General features: G+C 49.3%; 1 protein-coding gene across 1 annotated transcript in view; it reads left to right on the top strand.

The window, feature by feature from the left end:
* The window catches only part of CNGA3 (cyclic nucleotide gated channel alpha 3), a 63,910-nt gene extending 52,958 nt beyond the window's left edge, over positions 1–10,952 (top strand). The window contains 4 exon segments of the mRNA XM_021087243.1: positions 1,190–1,297; positions 3,024–3,130; positions 7,610–8,050; positions 8,053–10,952. Coding sequence (XP_020942902.1) covers positions 1,190–1,297; positions 3,024–3,130; positions 7,610–8,050; positions 8,053–9,023 — 1,627 coding nt within the window. The 3' untranslated portion in view covers positions 9,024–10,952.

Below are 18,151 nucleotides of genomic sequence, written 5' to 3'. Positions count from 1 at the left end.
AAATCAGTGATCTCGTTTCATCCCAGTGTGGTGGAAAGATCTGTTTCCTGCACCACGCCCCCTCCCCCTTGTCAGAGCGGCCTACCCTCTCCCATGGTAGTGACCTTGGTGTGTGAAAAATTGCTAAATGTCACACTGTGTCGTCCAGTGACAAGGCGAAAAAGGAGGAGAAAGAGAAAAAGGAAGAAGACAAAAAGGAAAACCCCAAAAAAGAGGAGTAAGTACTGAGAGAAACCGCCTCCAAAGAGGGGGTTCCCCGGACACAGTAGGCCCGGTCCCCACCCCCTCCGAGGAAGGAGAGCGATGCCATGAGGACTTAGTGTCAGCCCAGGAGCGGGGCTGCTTAGGGCTGCAGAAAAGGAGTTGGTGTCAGGAGAGGATCAGGCCTCCTGAGATGGTATGAAGATCCTTCCGCAGGGCGAGTGTGGGAGCCCCAGCAGGGACGAACCCACAGGGTGGGGTGGGGACGGGTAGGCAGGGTTGTCTGCGGCTTCCGGAAAACAGTTGGGAGCCTGCTCCATCCCCCGCCTCCAGCACAGCCTATAAATTCGAATCCTCCGAAAATCCTGAAAATGAAACCAGAAAGCCTCCTAAGCTATTTCTCCCGTTCAGTGCTGGCAGACGTTACTTCCAAGGTTCCCCGGTAGCTGATTTGGGTGGAGAGGCAGGATCCTGGTACTCATTGCAAATGAGTCTTAAGCACATCGGCACAGATGCCCACAAGGGGAGGGCCAGGGGCTCCCAAGTTCAGTCTAGAGAGGAGCTGCCTCAAAACCACCTGCGGTGGTGACTAAATGTGCATTTAGCGCATTTCCAGGCTCCAGCCCCAGAGGGGGTCTGGGTGGGCCTGAGTGTCAGCATTTCCACAAAGCTCTCCAAGGGAATTCCAACATCACCAAACTCCTTCTTCTTCACCAGCATCCTGCAGGGTGTGGATCACCTGTGTCATCACCATGGTTTCATAGTCCACTTCAGCTTCCTGGCAGCTGAGCTGGGAGGAAAGACCTCTGAGTCTGCTTTGTTCCCAGCCTGCGTGGGGGCACCCATACACCCACATGACCCCCCAGGCCCGACAGGACCCTGTCCGTCTCTTCAGCTTTGGCCTGCTGTGGCCCTGGTGTCTCTAAGCCCCTGCAAAGCTGTGGTCATCCAACAACACACTGTGCTCTTTGTGTGTCGGTGTTTCCAGAAAGAAGAAGGAAACCATCGTGGTGGACCCGTCCAGCAACCTGTACTACCACTGGCTGACTGTCATCGCCGTGCCAGTCTTCTACAACTGGTGTCTGCTTGTGTGCAGGTGGGAGTGTGGGCCGAGGCCTCCACCTGAGAGAGGCAGCTGGACCGGCCACCAGCCAGCTGTATGTGCCTCAGTGTCCCTGTCTTCCAGGAGGGCCTAAAAGAGGTCCACCAGGGTTCCCTGAGGCACTGGTGGGGCCTGTGTTTGAGATCAAAACAAGGGTCCTGGGGAGTTCCTGCTGTGGCACAGTGGCTTAAGAATCTGCCTGCAGAGGCTCAAGTCGATGCAGAGGCATAGGTTTGATCCCCAGTCTGGAGCAGTGGGTTAAAGAATCAGGCAAAGGTCACAGCTGTGGCTTAGAGTCAGTCTCTGCCTGGGAACTTTCATATGCTGAGGGTACTGCAGGAAGAAAGGAAGGAAGGAAAGAAGAAAGAAAGAGAGAAAGAAAGAAAGAAAGAAAGAGAGAGAGAGAAAGAAAGAGAAAAAGAAAGAAAGAAAGAAAGAAAGAAAGAAAGAAAGAAAGAAAGAAAGAAAGAAAGAAAGAAAGAAAGAAAGGAAGGAAGGAGAGAGAGAAAGGAAGGAAGGAGAGAGAGAAAGGAAGGAAGGAAAGAGAGAGAGAGAGAAAGAAAGAAAGAAAGAAAGAGAGAGAAAGAAAGAAAGAAAGGAAAGAAAGAAAAAGAAAGAAAGAGAAAGGAAGGAAGGAGAGAGAGAGAAAGGAAGGAAGGAAGGAAAGAGAGAGAGAGAAAGAGAAAGGAAGGAAGGAAGGAGAGAGAGAGGAAGGAAGGAAAGAGAGAGAGAGAGAGAGAAAGAAAGAAAGAAAGAAAGAAAGAAAGAAAGAAAGAAAGAAAGAAAGAAAGAAAGAAAGAAAGAAAGAAAGAAAAAGAAAGAAAGAAAGAAAGAAGGAAAGTCCTGGCACCCAGGAGCCTTCTTTTTTTTTCCTTTTTGACCACCCTTCGGCATATGGAGTTCCTGAGCCAGGGATCAGATCCAAGCCGCAGTTGTGACCCAAGTTACAGCTGTGGCAATGCCAGACCTTCAGTCCACTGCACCAAGTCAAGGATCGAACCTGCGTCTCAGTGCTCCCAAGACTCCACCAGTCCCCTTGCGCCACAGCAGGAACTCCCATGGAGCCTTCTTAATTGGGTTGCAGAAGGAAGATGCAGGGAGGAGTTTCTGCTCCTCTCAGGGGAAGGGAAGGGCGCCATTCCTGAGCAGACCTGCAGGACAGAGGGTCTCTGTTAGTAGTGGGCTTGGGCTTTCCAAGTTGGCTGCTGGTCCAGGGTGCAGGCTGAGCTCTTGTGAGGGCGAAGGAGGGGCCTCAGGGTGTCCCAAGCTCACCTTTAGGACGGGGTGGAGAACGAGCTGTCCTCTGTGGGGTAGATGTGGCTCCTTCCATTGCTGATCTCTCAGAAACGACTGTATCTTTGTTGGCATTTTTCCCCAGAAAGGACGAGTCCTCAGCCCTTTCTCTGACTCTACCACTGAGGCCTGGAAAAGCTGCCCTTCCCTGGGGGTTGGGGGGTCTTGTCGCTTTCTGCTGAGACAACAGGGCCCACTCTTTGGGGTCAATCCTAGCTCTTCTTAGGAGCTCTGTGACCTTGGGACAGAAAAGTTTCTGGGAGCCTAAGGCTCCTCATCAGAGCCTGGGGTGCTGACGTGGGGGTGCAACGCTGCAGGCAGGGCTGTTAGTGGGTTGGACTGACCAGCCAGGGTTTGTAGCAGAGAGCTGCTGCCCTCATGGGCCCCTGCCCCAGGCCCATCTGTCCTCCTTCTCACACTGGTTTAGGGCCTGTTTCGATGAGCTTCAGTCTGAGCACCTGATGCTTTGGCTGGTCCTGGACTACTCGGCAGACATCCTCTACGGCTTGGATTTGCTAGTCCGAGCCCGGACAGGTGAGTGTGTCAGGCCTTCTCTGGGCCAGCTGGCAGACCCCACAGCATGGGCAGGAGGGGACCTGGGGGCCACAGGGCAGGCTCAGGGAGATCTAGGACAGGAGCCCTTGGAGTGCCTCTTCTTGGACAATCAGAGTTGCCAGGACATGTTACCCTGTGGCTTTTTTTTTTTTTTTTAGGGCCATACCTGTGGCATAGTGAGGTTCAAAGGCTATGGGTCAAATCAAAGCTGCAGCCGCCAGCCTACAACACAGCCACAGCAACACCAGATTGAGCCACATCTGCAACCTATACCACGGTTCACGGCAACATCAGATCCTTAACGCACTGAGCGAGGCCGGGGATCGAATCCACGTCCTCACGGATACTAGTTGGGTTTGTTACTGCTGAGGCACAATGGGGACTCCTACCCTGTGGCTTTTAGAGGAAGAGTTGTGGTATAGAGAGAACTAAAATCTGAAACAGGGCCCAGGCAGATGATGAATCCTTCAGATTAAGATGGGCCAGGACCTGGGACCCTCACCAGAGTGCCTGCTCTGGCACCCCAGCAAATGTCTCCTTGAGTAACAGAATACAAAGAACCTATAAGGGACCAAAAATGCAAGCATGCACAGACTACCTAAGCCAGTTCTCCAGCCCAACCCACCAATCCACCCCCACCCTCATCCCATTTAAGAGACCAGCTTCCCCCATTCTCAAGACATGAGTACCTGCTACTTGCTTTTGCTCCTTCCTGCTGGATAAGGAGTCCCAGTAAAGCCTGGCCTGAATTTCTCATCAGGCCTCTTCTTTTTTTCTTTTGCTTTTTAGGGTTGCACCTGCAACATATGGAGGTTCCCAGGCTAGGGGTCTGATCAGAGTTGTAGCCGCCAGCCTACACCAGAGCCACAGCAACACCAGATCTGAGTCGTGTCTGTGACCTTCACCACAGCTCACAGCAACGCCAGATCCTTAACCCACTGAGCGGGGCCAGGGATCGAACTCAAAACCTCATGGTTCCTAGTCAGATTTGTTTCTGCTGCACCACGACAGGAACTCCATTTTTCTAATTTCACAAAGACATCGCATAAGCTGGTAAAAGCCCTGCTTGTCATTTCCAAGGTTTTTAAGCTAAAATGGTGCCATGGTTGTAGACCACTGGGTCACAGAAAAACCTCAGGTAGCTTCATGACGAGCAAAGTTTTCCAGACACATCCTGTTTTCTCGTCGAAACTGCTGCATGACAGAGTTCCTGGGGGCCTAGAGGTTAAGGATTCCATGTTGTCCCTGCTGTGGCTTGAGTTTAATTCCTGGCCCAGGAACATTTGGGTGCTGTGGGTGCTGCCAAAAAACAAAAAACAAAACAAAACAAATACTGCCACAGAGACAAGAAGTGTGGACACTATTACCTCCATCACACTGCTTTAGAAATGATGCGAGGTGGCTGGCCCAAAGTCCACCGTGACCCCCGAGCAGGTCAGACGGCACCCCTTCTGCTTCCAGATTAGTGCCCATAACTTAGACAATCTCAAGAACACAGATGCATGGTCACATGGCTCCCTGGTCAGCCTATGGAGATGCCAGAGCTTGGTGGGTGGCCAACTCATTGAAGGGACTCCCTGTCTCAGTCAGGCTTCAGAGACAGGCTGCCCTCACTCAGACATTGATCCCACCCCTTTTTGTGCTTGGTACTGTCCTTGGCAACCTCAGATTCAGCAGGAAGCCAGAGGAGAGCGGGGCCGGTGGGCACAGACACCAAAAGGGCATGGATCATGTTCCAAGTGACAAAATCGTCAGACTTGAGAGAAGATAGTTAAGGAAGTAATGGGGAGTCCCAAGCACAGGAGTGCCATGTAAGGATCCAGGCACCCCATAAACACGACTGTAACCAAAGAATGAAATAGAGAAAGGGGGCCAGGAACCAGGGAGTCCTTAACATGTGACCGCAGACTGGATGTTTGCTCTTCACAGAGGAAGCAGTCCTACCTCTATCTGGCCTTGAAAGTGTGGCCCTGGACCAGCAGCATCACCTGAAAGTTGTTAGACGTGCTCCAGTGCCACGGGACCGACCTCTGGGGTCAGATCTGGTGCTGCATCTTACAGAGCCCTCAGGGTGGTTCTGATGCTACCCAAGTCTAAAAAGCATTCATTATGTTGGTCTATTCTTGTGCATGTTTGAAAATGAAAGAGGGAGGAAGGAAGGGAGGGAGGGAAGGAGAGAGAGAAAGAAAAACGAAAGAAGAGAAGAAGAAGAGAAAGAAAGAGAAAAGAAGAGGATGTGGCAGGTCATGGCCTATTTGATTGATTTCACCAGTAAGAATGCCTCAGGACACCCACGGACCAGCTCATCTCCAGACCAGGCTGAGTCCCAGGGGTTGGGACCCAGGCTTCATAAGTTTTGTTTGTTTCTTTCTTTTTAGGGCCACATCCGCAACATATGGAGGTTCCTAGGCTAGGGGTCGATTTGGAACTGTAGCCGCCGGCCTATACCACAGCCACAGCCACGCCAGATCCGAGACACATCTGAGACCTATACCACAGCTCATGCCAATGCTGGATGCTCAACGCACCAAGAGAGGCCAGGGATCGAACCGGAGTCCTCATGGATACTAGTCAGATTTGTTTCCGTTGAGCCAGGATGGGAACTCCCAGGCTTCATATGTTTTAAAAGCCACTTAGGTGACAGTAATGTGCAGCCAGGAAAAAGAACGCCTGTGCTCCTCAGCAATGTTTTAAAAAGACTGGTGGTGGAGTTCCCGTCGTGGCACTGTGGTTAACGAATCTGACTAGGAAGGATGAGGTTGTGGGTTTGATCCTGGCCTCGCTCAGTGGGTTAAGGATCCGGCGTTGCCGTGAGCTGTGGTGCAGGTTGCAGACGCGGCTTGGATCCCGCGTTGCTGTGGCTGTGGTGTAGACCAATGGCTACAGCTCCAATTAGACCCCTGGCCTGGGAACCTCCGTATGCCGTGAGTGCGGCCCTAGAAAAGATGGAAAAAAAGAAAAAAAAAAAGACTGGTGGTGCCCTGTTAGTGACTGGTAAAGTCAATTTGCTAAGCCATGACAATTGTTTTTAAATATTTTATTGTTAATATTTTCAGACATACACAGAACAGGTAGTAGCATTAAGAATTCCATGTAGGAGTTCCCATTGTGGTGCAGCAGAAGCACATCTGACTAGGAACCATGAGGTTTCGGGTTCGATCCCTGCCCTTGCTCAGTGGGTTAAGGATCTGGCCTTCAGCTGTGGTATAGGTTGCAGATGCAGCTCTAGGATCCAGTGTTGTTATGGCTGTGGTGTAGGCTAGGAGCTGTAGCTCGGATTGGACTCTTAGCCTGGGAACCTCCATATGCTGTGGGTGTGGCCCTGAAAAACAAAAACAAAAACAACAACAAAAAAGAATTCCCATGTACCCTCACCCAGCCCCAACAGCTATCAACATTTTGCCAATCTTGTTTCATTTATCCTCCCAACCTGTTCTTGGATGGAGGGGTTTTTGTTTCTTTGTTTAGTGGTGCCTGCAGCATGCAGAAGTTCCTGGGCTAGGGATCAAACCTGAGCCACAGAAGTGACAATACCAAATCCTTAACCACTAGGCCACCAGGGAACTCCCTCGGATAGAGGTTTTTAAGGCAAATCTCATACAGTAACCTATTAGCATGTAGCTTTGACTAGGGGCCCATTTTTTAAACATAACTTCCATATATCTCTTAAAATTTAACAATCATTCCTCATTACCATCAGATGCCCAATCCACATTCAAATTTACCCAACTGATCTGTATTTTTTGGTTTTTTTTGTTTGTTTGTTTTTTTTTTTTTGTCTTTTGGGCCACACTGGCGGCATGTGGAGGTTCCCAAGCTAGGGGTCAAATCGGAGCTACAGCTGTGGGCCTACACCACAGCCACAGCAACTCGGGACCTAGGCGCATCTGTGACCCATACCACAGCTCATGGCAATGCCAGATCCTTAACCCACCAAGCAAAGCCAGGGATCGAACCTGCGTCCTCATGGATGCTAGTCAGTTTCGTTAACCACTGAGCCACAATGGGAACTCCTGATCCATATTTTTAATTGAATGAAATAAATTAGATCAGGAGTATCCTGCTCTGGTGCAGTGGGTTAAGAATCCGAAGGTAGCAGCTCGGGTCACCGCAGAGGCACAAGTTCAATCCCCAGCCTGGCGCAGTGGGTTAAAGGATCCGGCATTGCTGCAGTTGCAGTGTAGGTGACAGCTGTAGCCTGGATTCAATCCCTGGCCCAGGAACTTCCATATGCCATGGGTGCAGCCATAAAAAAAAAAAAAAAAAAAAAAATAGATCTTTGACTAGAAAATATCAGCATACATTTTCCGTAGTAATGGTAAGTGTGGTTTTTGAAATTGTTTCTATTATATATGTACAACTGCATCTTGTGTAGTCCAAGGTAGAATACCTTTCTGTGGACCATGGTCATGCAAAAGCAGCCTCTTCGATGCCCACATGATCTGTCTTCTTCGTTAGGCTTCCTGGAGCAAGGCTTGATGGTCACGGATGCCGACCGGCTGTGGAAGCACTACAGGAAGACTATGCACTTCAAGCTGGATACATTGTCCCTGGTCCCCACGGACCTGGCTTTTTTCAAGGTGGGCATGAACTACCCAGAACTGAGGTTCAACCGCCTACTGAAGTTGGCCCGGCTCTTTGAATTCTTCGACCGCACAGAGACGAGGACCAACTACCCCAACATGTTCCGAATTGGGAACCTGGTCTTGTATATCCTCATCATCATCCACTGGAATGCCTGCATCTACTTTGCCATCTCCAAGTTCATTGGTTTTGGGACAGATTCCTGGGTCTACCCAAACATCTCCATCCCGGAGTATGGACGCCTCTCCAGGAAGTACATCTACAGTCTCTATTGGTCCACCTTGACCCTGACCACCATTGGCGAGACCCCACCCCCGTCAAAGATGAGGAGTATCTCTTTGTGGTCATAGACTTCCTGGTGGGCGTCCTGATTTTTGCCACCATTGTGGGCAATGTGGGCTCGATGATCTCGAACATGAATGCCTCACGGGCTGAGTTCCAGGCCAAGATCGACTCCATCAAGCAGTACATGCAGTTCCGCAAGGTGACCAAGGACCTGGAGACGCGGGTGATCCGGTGGTTCGACTACCTGTGGGCCAACAAGAAGACAGTGGATGAGAAGGAGGTGCTCAAGAGCCTCCCGGACAAGCTGAAGGCAGAGATCGCCATCAACGTGCACCTGGACACGCTCCGGAAGGTCCGTATCTTCCAGGACTGTGAGGCAGGGCTGCTGGTGGAGCTGGTGCTGAAGCTGCGGCCTGCTGTGTTCAGCCCTGGGGACTACATCTGCAAGAAGGGGGACATCGGGCGGGAGATGTACATCATCAAGGAGGGCAAGCTGGCCGTGGTGGCCGAGGACGGGATCACCCAATTCGTGGTGCTCAGTGATGGCAGTTACTTTGGGGAGATCAGCATCTTGAACATCAAGGGCAGCAAGTCGGGGAACCGCAGGACAGCCAACATCAGGAGCATTGGGTACTCGGACCTCTTCTGCCTCTCCAAGGATGACTTGATGGAGGCGCTCACTGAATACCCAGAGGCCAAGAAGGCGTTAGAGGAGAAGGGGCGGCAGATCCTGATGAAGGACAACCTCATCGACGAGGAGCTGGCCAAGGCCGGGGCAGACCCCAAGGACCTTGAGGAGAAGGTGGAGCACCTGGAGACCTCCCTGGACACCCTGCAGACCCGGTTTGCGAGGCTCCTGGCTGAGTACAACGCCACCCAGATGAAAGTGAAGCAGCGGCTCAGCCAGCTGGAAAGCCAGGTGAAGATCAGCCTTCCGCCTGAAGGGGATGTGCCTGGGGATGTGCAGGGGGACGAGCCCCAAACGGAGACCAAACAGCAGTGAAAATGCAGCTCTGTCTCCGGCTTCACAGAGTCAGCCGTCCTCGTGATGCTGTGTGGCCCCGGCTCCATGGTGCTGGATTTGGCTGGGTTGAATTCCAGATTTCTTTACCCTTTGCAAGCCCTGGGGCCTTGGGAGAGATCCTCAGTTTCCTCATCTAGAAAAGGGACCTCATTAAGTCCCCAGTTAAGTGGCAGGCTGCTGTGAGCTCCATGTGAGATGCTGCATGGGGGTGGGGGGGGCTTTGTACAGTGTGAGATGTCCCCAATGCAAGAGTATGAAAGTGTGAGCACAGAACTCTTATTTTTTTATCCATGAATATTTAGACTTTTGAACTTTTTTTGTTTTTGGCCACACCGTGGCATGTGGAATTTCCCAGGCTAGGAATTGAACCCTCGCCACAGCAGTGACCCAAGCCACTGGGGTGATGATGCTGGATCCTTAATCCATGGCGCCATCAGAGAACTCCCTGAACTTATACTTTTTTTGTAAATGGAAGATTATTTAGTCACCCACCCCCTTCCGCCCCTGAACCCGCCACCTTCTGATGAGGGAGATGTAATAGACCCCAAATATTCATGGACATCAAGTTTGATGCATGAGACAGTTTGGGGCATGTTTCTGACTCTGGTATCTCCTCCTGTGCTCTTTGGGATCCTAGCAACCCTGGCCTTTGGTGGCACTCTGACAAACACCAGGGTTGAAGCCAGGTCGCCCCAGCTGAGGTTACTTCAAGTCTGAGAAGCAAATGCAGGCTCCCAGCCATCCAACCCCTGGGGAACTGGAACCTGATTCATAGAAAAGAGCATCCGTTAGGGAAAGAGACACCACCTAAATCACCACCTGGGCTCAAAGACAGCCTCCCTCCTGGTCCTTGAGTCGGGGCTCTGGGGCAGCATGCTCTGTTGAGAGCAGAGCCTCTCAGTTTGGGGTCAGAATGGGGTCCTCAAACAAGCTGAGTGTGAGGACTTTGGGGCCATAACTTTGCAGGCTGCTCCTCCACCCCGGAAGAGGAAGCCTCGCAATCCTGGGTTATTACCTCCTGGGGCGAAGCCCTTAGCTAGCCAAAAATGTACTGAGTGGAGAACTAGCTCTTTTTGTTTTATCCTGTAAATAGAATTCCATTAACATTTCGTTTTAGAAGCTAGCTATAGATTTGGGTTCTGTGATTGTGAATTATTACCTTAACGGCCCATCCTTTCCTTAATACACATTGTAAATAACTCCGAGACAAATTGCTCTCCTGATGCAGAGAAGCCATACACGCAGGTTTTCCTGCACTTTTCTTCAGTCTCTCTGCTTCTGTCTTTGTCTCTGTCTCCCCTTCTTCCTTCTTTCTCTTATCTTCCTCTTCTTCTTCCCTCTTCTCGGACAAGATGCCCCATTTGCTTTGGCAACTTTGGCCTCTGTGGTCTGATGTTATCATCTATATGCTACATAACTGGGCCCTCACGTAGTTTGGACAAAAGGTGCTGGATTTTCAAGTATGCATTTTGGATTTACATGGGTCTCGTCTAGTTTTTACAATGGGTCATTTGACCATTTTAGCTTTTTAAAAAAAATGAATTTAAAAGGCCTTTTAAAGGAAGGCGTGCTCCAAGCTCGTACCATCGGTAAAAATGTAACTAACAACGTGTTATCAAAATGCATATGTTTTAAAAAGCCTTAAATATTAATTATGCCTATGTTCGTGTTTGCACAGGAGAAATAGAGACATGGATTTTAAAAATACTGAATGACTCCTGCTTCATATTTTGTCGTAAGGGAAGATTCAGTCCTGGGGTCTGTGTTTAGGGCAATGACTCTTGCTTCCCCCTCAAAGAACAGGACAGCACACGCTCCATGTGAGGAAATGTGTACAAAAGCAGGTAAGAAAATGCAACCCTTCTCAGAGCGAATAATTCAAAGCATTCAGGGGTTATAAGAAGTGCATTCCAGGAATTCTCTTGTGGCTCAGTAGTTAACGAACCCGACTAGGAACCATGAGGTTGCAGGTTCAATCCCTGGCCTCACTCAGTGGGTTAAGGATCCGGCATTGCCGTGAGCTATGGTGTAAGTCATAGACACAGCTCAGATCCCACGTTGCCATAGCTGTGGTATAGGCCTGCAGCTACAGCTTCAATTCCACCCCTAGCCTGGGAACTTCTGTATGCCACGAGGCCCTAAAAAGCACACAAACACAAACACAAAAAAAAAAAAGAAGAAGAATGCTAAATTTCCTGGCATCATTTGTCCAGGGTCGCCATGGGGGTGTTCAGGCAGTTCAGGAAGGCATGAATCCACAGGAAGCTGGGTAAGCATTTCCCCAGCTTTTCCTAAAGTTTCTGTTCAAGGAGTTGGGATGGTAAGTTAGAATGAGAGCTTCAGGGAGTCAGGACTGCCCTGGTTCAAGTCACAACCCTGCCACTTGAGTGAGGTTTTTTTTTTTTTTTTTTTTTGCCTTTTTGCCTTTTTGTCTCTTCTAGGGCCGCTCCCTCGGCATATGGAGGTTCCCAGGCTAGGGGTCTAATCGGAGCTGTAGCGGCTGGCCTACACCAGAGCCACAGCAACATGGGATCCAAGCTGCGTCTGCAACCCACACCACAGCTCACGGCAACGCCAGATCCTTAACCCACTGAGCAGGCCAGGGATTGAACCCGCAACCTCATGGTTCCTAGTCAGGTTCGTTAACCACTGAGCCACGTTGGGAACTCCTTGAGTGAGTTCTTTAACCTCACTAGACCTCGCCTTCCTCTCCTGAAAAATGGGAGCGATATTGCCCACCTCCCAGAGGTATTGTGAATGAAATTGTAAATAACACAGTGTAATGGGGATGTTCCACTCAACCTCATGGGTGCAGAAGACATCGCCTTGGAGTTCCCGTTGTGGCTCAGTGGGAACCCAGGTTAAGAAACCAACACAGTGTCCATGAGGATTGTGGGTTCGATCACTGGCATCACTCAGTGGGTTAAAGATCTGGCGTTACTACTGCAGTGAGGGTTGCAGATGCAGCTCGGATCCCGTGTTGCTGTTGCTGTGGCTGTGGTGTAGGCCGGCAGCTACAGCTCCAATTCCACCTCTAGCCTGGAAATTTCCATAGGCTGCAGGTGCAGCAGTAAAGAGAAAAAAGAAAAGAAAAGGAGGAGTTCCCATTACGGCACAGTGGTTAACGAATCCGACTAGGAACTATGAGGTTGCGGGTTCAATCCCTGGCCTTGCTCAGTGGGTTAAGGATCTGGCATTGCCGTGAGCTGTGGTGTGGGTTGCAGACGCAGCTCGGATCCCGTGTTGCTGTGGCTCTGGTGTAGGCTGGTGGCTACAGCTCCGATTAGACCCCTAGCCTGGGAACCTCCATATGCCGCAGGAGCAGCTCAAGAAAAGGTAAAAAGACAAAAAGAAAAAAAAAAAAAGAAAAGGAGAACATCACCTTATTTTCCTACAGGGGTACATGAATACAATGTCATGTCATTAGCCTCCAGCTGCCAAGACTGTTGGGAGTTGAGTCTCAGGTGGTTTTCTGGACTCCTATTCACTGTCTTGGAAGCTGAGACAGAGTTTGTCGGCTTCCAGCCATCGTGCTTGGCATTGGAGGCTGGCCCACTGCATTGGGTTCAGCCATGGGGATCCATGCTGGGCGACAGCTCATCCTTTGTGCTTTTGGTGGGACTATAAGCTCAAGGAGTCAGGGTGTGTGTGTGTGTGTGTGGTGTGTGTGTGTGTGTGTGTCTCAGTCTCTGAGAAGAAAGGAAGAAAACGTTGGTGGGCACCACTCAAGTTATGACTGATGCAGGTTCCCTGGCGGAACTGTTGGGGGGCAGGGAGAGGTGATAGGACCTCAGAGGAGCAGGCTGGAGCTTTGGCTCTGGGGAACCCAAGCTAGCGAAGCTTCCAGTGCCTCAAGCTTAGAAAGCCCCAAAGTAGCCAGACCTCAAGGAACCAGCAGGGCTAAACAAAAGATATCTTGGCAGTAACCAGTATAAAGATCATCTGAAAATATTTAACTCAACTGATTCAATATGGGAGAGACCTGCTCCATCCCCCTGAAGCCCTGGCCCTCAGACATCTGAGGCTACCAACTCCCAACATTAAGCAGGGCCAGGAATCTCTTGTAACTTCATCAGGCAAACGTGTTCCTCTCAGACTCTCCTGCCATGTTTCTATCAAATAGAAGCCAAGGCAGCTTCCTTCTCTGGGTCTGGAGACCCTGAGGAAGAGGAGAATTGCAATTCATGATGAGTAAAAGGGGGAAGAAAAATGCTTCTCTGAAGTTCAGGGTGTGACTCTGTCTAGAAAAGTTGATAACTCATCCCTGTTGCCTAGCAACCCTACTTCTGGCTCCATATTATAGGATAGCTTCCACATTTGTGTACCCAGAGACTTGCACAAATGTTTAGTGCAGCATTGTTTTAATACACAAAAGAAAATACCCTAAATACCAGAATCTATGGACACCCTTGTAGCCTGCAGTTATTACAAGAGTGCAGGGGCACCCCTCTCCTTTCTATTTAAAACGAGAAATATCCTGCCATCTTGGTCTTAAACAGGAGCATTCCACTTTGCACCCCGGGTCCAGCCTGCCTTCCAAGATCACGCGCGAGCAACTTGAGCAACACTTGTCCACCCACCCCCACTCTCACTCCCCACCCCGCTGGATGTTGCCTCTTGCTCAACTGCACACAAACACCATCGAGCGGGGGAAGCCTCTGAGAACCACTCCTGAAGCCCAGCAACACTCCCAGAGCCCTCCAGAAAAGTTTTTTAAAATGCCATGTAATTGCCAGACTCATGGGGTTTGCATAGCGCCGCTGGGGCACAGATGGTTTGCAGAGGGCTCTGGTGCAAGACAGGGAATCTGAAAAAACAGAAGGAGCACTCCGGAGGGCTTCTCAGCTCTGCAGCCTCTTCTCTGCAAAGAAAAGCAAGTGGCTTTTGGAGCCTAGATTGTGGGTTTCTGGCGTCTGGTGTCTGCCCCAGGTGGGTGAGGTTGGTGCAGAGGCCAGAGCAGGCTTTCTGAAGGGAGGGACTGGTGCCACCCACTAGTGGGTGGAGCTGGGTCTGGGCCCTCTGGTAGGCAGGGCCGTTTCTAGGGGCGTGTCTAGAGGCAGCTGTGGGCTGGGAAAGTCTTTAGGCGGCCAGTCTGTTAGTGGGTGGGACTATGCTTGAGGCTTCCCAACACTGGCACCTATAGGCGGTTGAATGAGATGGTTGGGTGGCGCCAGGCCCTGAGGTCAACTAGCCAAGATGGCAGCTACCAGGCGTGTTCACCTGGTTGAATGCTCCCAAGCATTGCTGCCAGTGTCTATGTCGCCCAGGTAAGCCACAGCTGAACGACTCACCCCTCCTCTCCAGGAGACTCTCCAAGACCAGCAAGTAGGTCTGGCTCAGGCTCCTATCAAATACTGCTTTTGCCCTGGGTCCTGGCGTAGGTGAGAGGTTTTGTATGCAGCTTTTAAGACTGAAGTCTCGGAGTTCAGAGCCCTTGTGGTTCTGCAGGTTAAGGATGTAAGGATGCGGATTTGTTCCGTCCCTGACGTCCCTTGGTGCTTTAAGGATCTCACATTGCCCCAAGCTTCGGCATAGGGCACAGATGTGGCTCAGCTCTGGTGTTGCCGTGGCTGTGGTATGGGACTCAGCTGCAGCTCCGATTCGATCCCTAGCCCAGGAACTTCCATATGCTGAAGGTGTGGCCAAGAAAGAAGGAAGGAGAGAAAGAAAGAGTGAAGTCTCTATTCTGTCCAGTCCTTTAGGGCTCCTGAAATTAAGCCCTGCTGGCTTTCAAAGCTAAATGCTCTGGGGACTCCTCTTCCTGGTTCAGGACGCCCAGGCTAGGGAGCCTTAGTTGGGGCTCAGAACTCTCACTCCTGTGGGAGAACCTCTGCAATATAATTATTTTCCAGTGTGTGGGTTGCCCACGAGTATAGGGTTTGATTATATCTCGAGTCCACCTCTCCTGTCTAGTTGTGCTTCCTTCCTATGTCTTTAGTTGTAAAAGATCATTTCTGATAGGTTTTAGTCTTTTTCATCAGTGCAAATAGTTGTGATTTTAGTGAGCTCCTGAGAGGAAATGAGCTCAGGATTTTTCTACTCTGCCATCTTGGCTAGTCTCCCCTCAACCTCTCAAATCTGACCTACACTTTGGTACCTCAACCTTAGATATGAGTGTCAGACCTCAAAAATAGTCATGGGCCTTGAACCAAACCCTGAACTTGAACATTGGAAGTAAACTTTAGACCTTGCACCTGAATCTTAAACCTGGACTTGAAGCCAGAACTCAGACCTAGACCTTGACCTGATTTTTGGACTGTAATCAGATGTAAACCTGGTCATAGGCTTTGGCTATTGACCCTGTCTTTGTACATGGGCTTGGACCTGAAAATCAGACACCATACCTCAGTGTGTGCTTGAATTTGTCCTGAACCTTGAATATGACCTTAAACCTGATCTTTAGTTACAGATATGTATCTTGATACATTGTCCTTAAACCTGGACCCTAGATCTGAGTCCTAGACCTAGGCATGACATTAGACCTGGAAATTCATCCTGAAACTTGATCTGCCCTTGAGCATTGAACCTGGGACTTAGACATGAGTTCGACATGGAACTTGTGTTTGATATTATTATTCCTTGGACAGAGAATTTAGAATATAGAACTAGACTTCTAAACTTGAATGTAGACCTTTGGTTTAACCTCACATTTGGACCTAGACCTGACCTTGGTCATAGACATGGACCTGGACCTTAGATCTAGACTTGAATACTGAACTTCGACTTTGGGCCTGCATAAAGTCCTCAGGGCTCTGTGGCTGAACTGCTCCTCTATACTTTGGTAATGAATGTTTACCTTGCCAGCCCTGCTGACCTGGAGCTGGAGATGTATTTGACCTGGACCTTGGACCTGACATTAGACCTGCAACCTGGTTCTAGACCAAAATCTGATCTTGCCTTGGCAGATCATGGAACACATATCATGGACCTGGACCTCTAACCTCAGATGTGGACCAAGACATGATCATAGATGGTAGAGCTGCACCTCAGATCTTAACAGAGTTGTGAGACCTGGATCTTGGATCTAGATCTGTTCATTTATTTGAACATGATGGCGAAAGTGAAAGTTGGGGTCAGGAGAAGGTTGAAAGTGAAGTTGAGAGGATATCAGGGTAAATAAATGAAGTTGATGGGTCTAGGTGAGCATAAAGCTGAGACTGAGGTTGAGGGTAGGAGTCAATGTGAGAATGAGGGTCAGGATGAGAGTAAGCATGAAGGTCACACTGGGGGTGAAGGTCAAATCGAAAATGAAGGTGAACATAACACTGAGTTTGTTGATGAGGGCCAGAATGAGAGTGAGGATGAAGAACAAGGTAAGACTGTGTTCTGAACCTGAACCCTGAAACTACACTAGGACTGGACTTGTCCACGATGTTGAAGTTCACTAGATAGGCCAATGGTTGGGACAGAAGAAAGCTAATGATTACTTATTACTGTGATCATGTTTTCTATATCCAACCCAATGAGAATTGCTAGTTCAGTGTGGAAGATATTCAGGTATTTCAATGGACCATTTCAAGGTCCTGGGTTCTGGGTGTCAATCTCCCCACCCCCAATATTGTATTTTGAAAATTTTCAAACATATAGCAAAATAGAATTCATTGTATGGCTGAACAACAATATACTCACCACCTAGATTCTACCATTTACGTTTTACTAGACTTATTTTATCACATAACTGTCCATCTATCCATCCATTAGTGCACCTAATTTGAAAACATATTTCAAAGTAAATTGCAGCTCTCAGTATTCCTCCCAAATACTTCGATATGCATATCATTGTAGTTCTATGTTTATAGAGTTTTTTCTCTATTGAAGGAAAATGCATATGTGAACTATTGAAATATACAAATATTGTGTATGCTGTCTGAGTTTTAATACGCATATATACCCTGCAACACTCCTCATCCAGATAGAGATTACCAATACTCCAGAAAGTTTCCCACATGCCCTCCCAGTCAGTTTCCATTCCACACTCTCAGAGGCAACCACCTTTCAGAGCTTTTTCCATCATGATTGCTAGTTTTTAAAAAGTATCTAACAGGAGTTCCCATCGTGGCTTAGCAGAAATGAACCTGACTAGTATCCATGAGGATGCAGTTTCAATCCCTGGCCTCACTCAGTGGGTTAAGGACCCAGGGTTGCCGTGAGCTGTGGTGTAGTTTGCAGACTTGGATCAGATCTGATGTTGCTGTGGCATAGTCTGGCAGCTACAGCCCCAATTTGACCCGTAGCCTGGGAACCTCCATATGCCGCAGGTGCAGCCCTAAAAAATAAAATAAAATAAAATAAAATAAAAATATCTAACAAAGTTTTTATACTGACATTTCCTGATTTATGGAGCCCAGGTATCAGACAGTGGTCACGGCTTTGGGTGCCTTTTTGCTTTTTGTTTTTGTTTTTATTTTGTCTTTTTGCTTTTTCTAGGGCTGCTCCCATGGCACATGGAGGTTCCCAGGCTAGGGGTTGACTCAGAGCTGTAGCCGCTGGCCTACACCAGAGCCACAGCAACGCGGGATCTGAGCTGCGTCTGCGACCTACACCACAGCTCACGGCAACGCCAGATCCTTATCCAATGAGCAAGGCCAGGGATTGAACCCGCAACCTCATGGTTCCTAGTTGGACTGAGCCACGATGGGAACTCCCTGGGTGCCTTTTTGTGAATGGTTTCAGGAAGTGAGACACCAGGATGGGCCAGGCACTGATGCTTCATTGGGAGGATCTTGCATTTGCAATGGGTGACCCAGAATCCAGGAATGGGGGCTGGCTTATGACCAGAAAGTGTGCATTCTACTTGGGCAGGCATAGAATTGGGATTTCCCAGACTCAAGCTGTAATGTTGAGGTAATAGGATGAGACCTGTAGACATGTGCAGTAATGCCCCCTGACAGGTGGAAGACACCTGCTTGGTGTCTAGTACAACATCAGATGCTTTGCATTTCCTTTGTATTCAACCCTCAGAGGCAAATAGGAGAGTCTCCATTCAACAGCTGTGGGTACTAAAATTCAAAAATGCTAAATGTCCCACCCGGGTGTCAAATTAATTGAGCTAGAAAAAAAGCACTAGATGTTGTCATTGGATTCACCCACAGAATTATCTGTGATCA

This window comes from Sus scrofa, chromosome 3, assembly GCF_000003025.6.
Source record: "Sus scrofa isolate TJ Tabasco breed Duroc chromosome 3, Sscrofa11.1, whole genome shotgun sequence".
In the NCBI taxonomy this organism is placed as follows: Eukaryota; Metazoa; Chordata; class Mammalia; order Artiodactyla; family Suidae; genus Sus; species Sus scrofa.
This window is presented reverse-complemented; position numbering and strand designations above follow the sequence as displayed.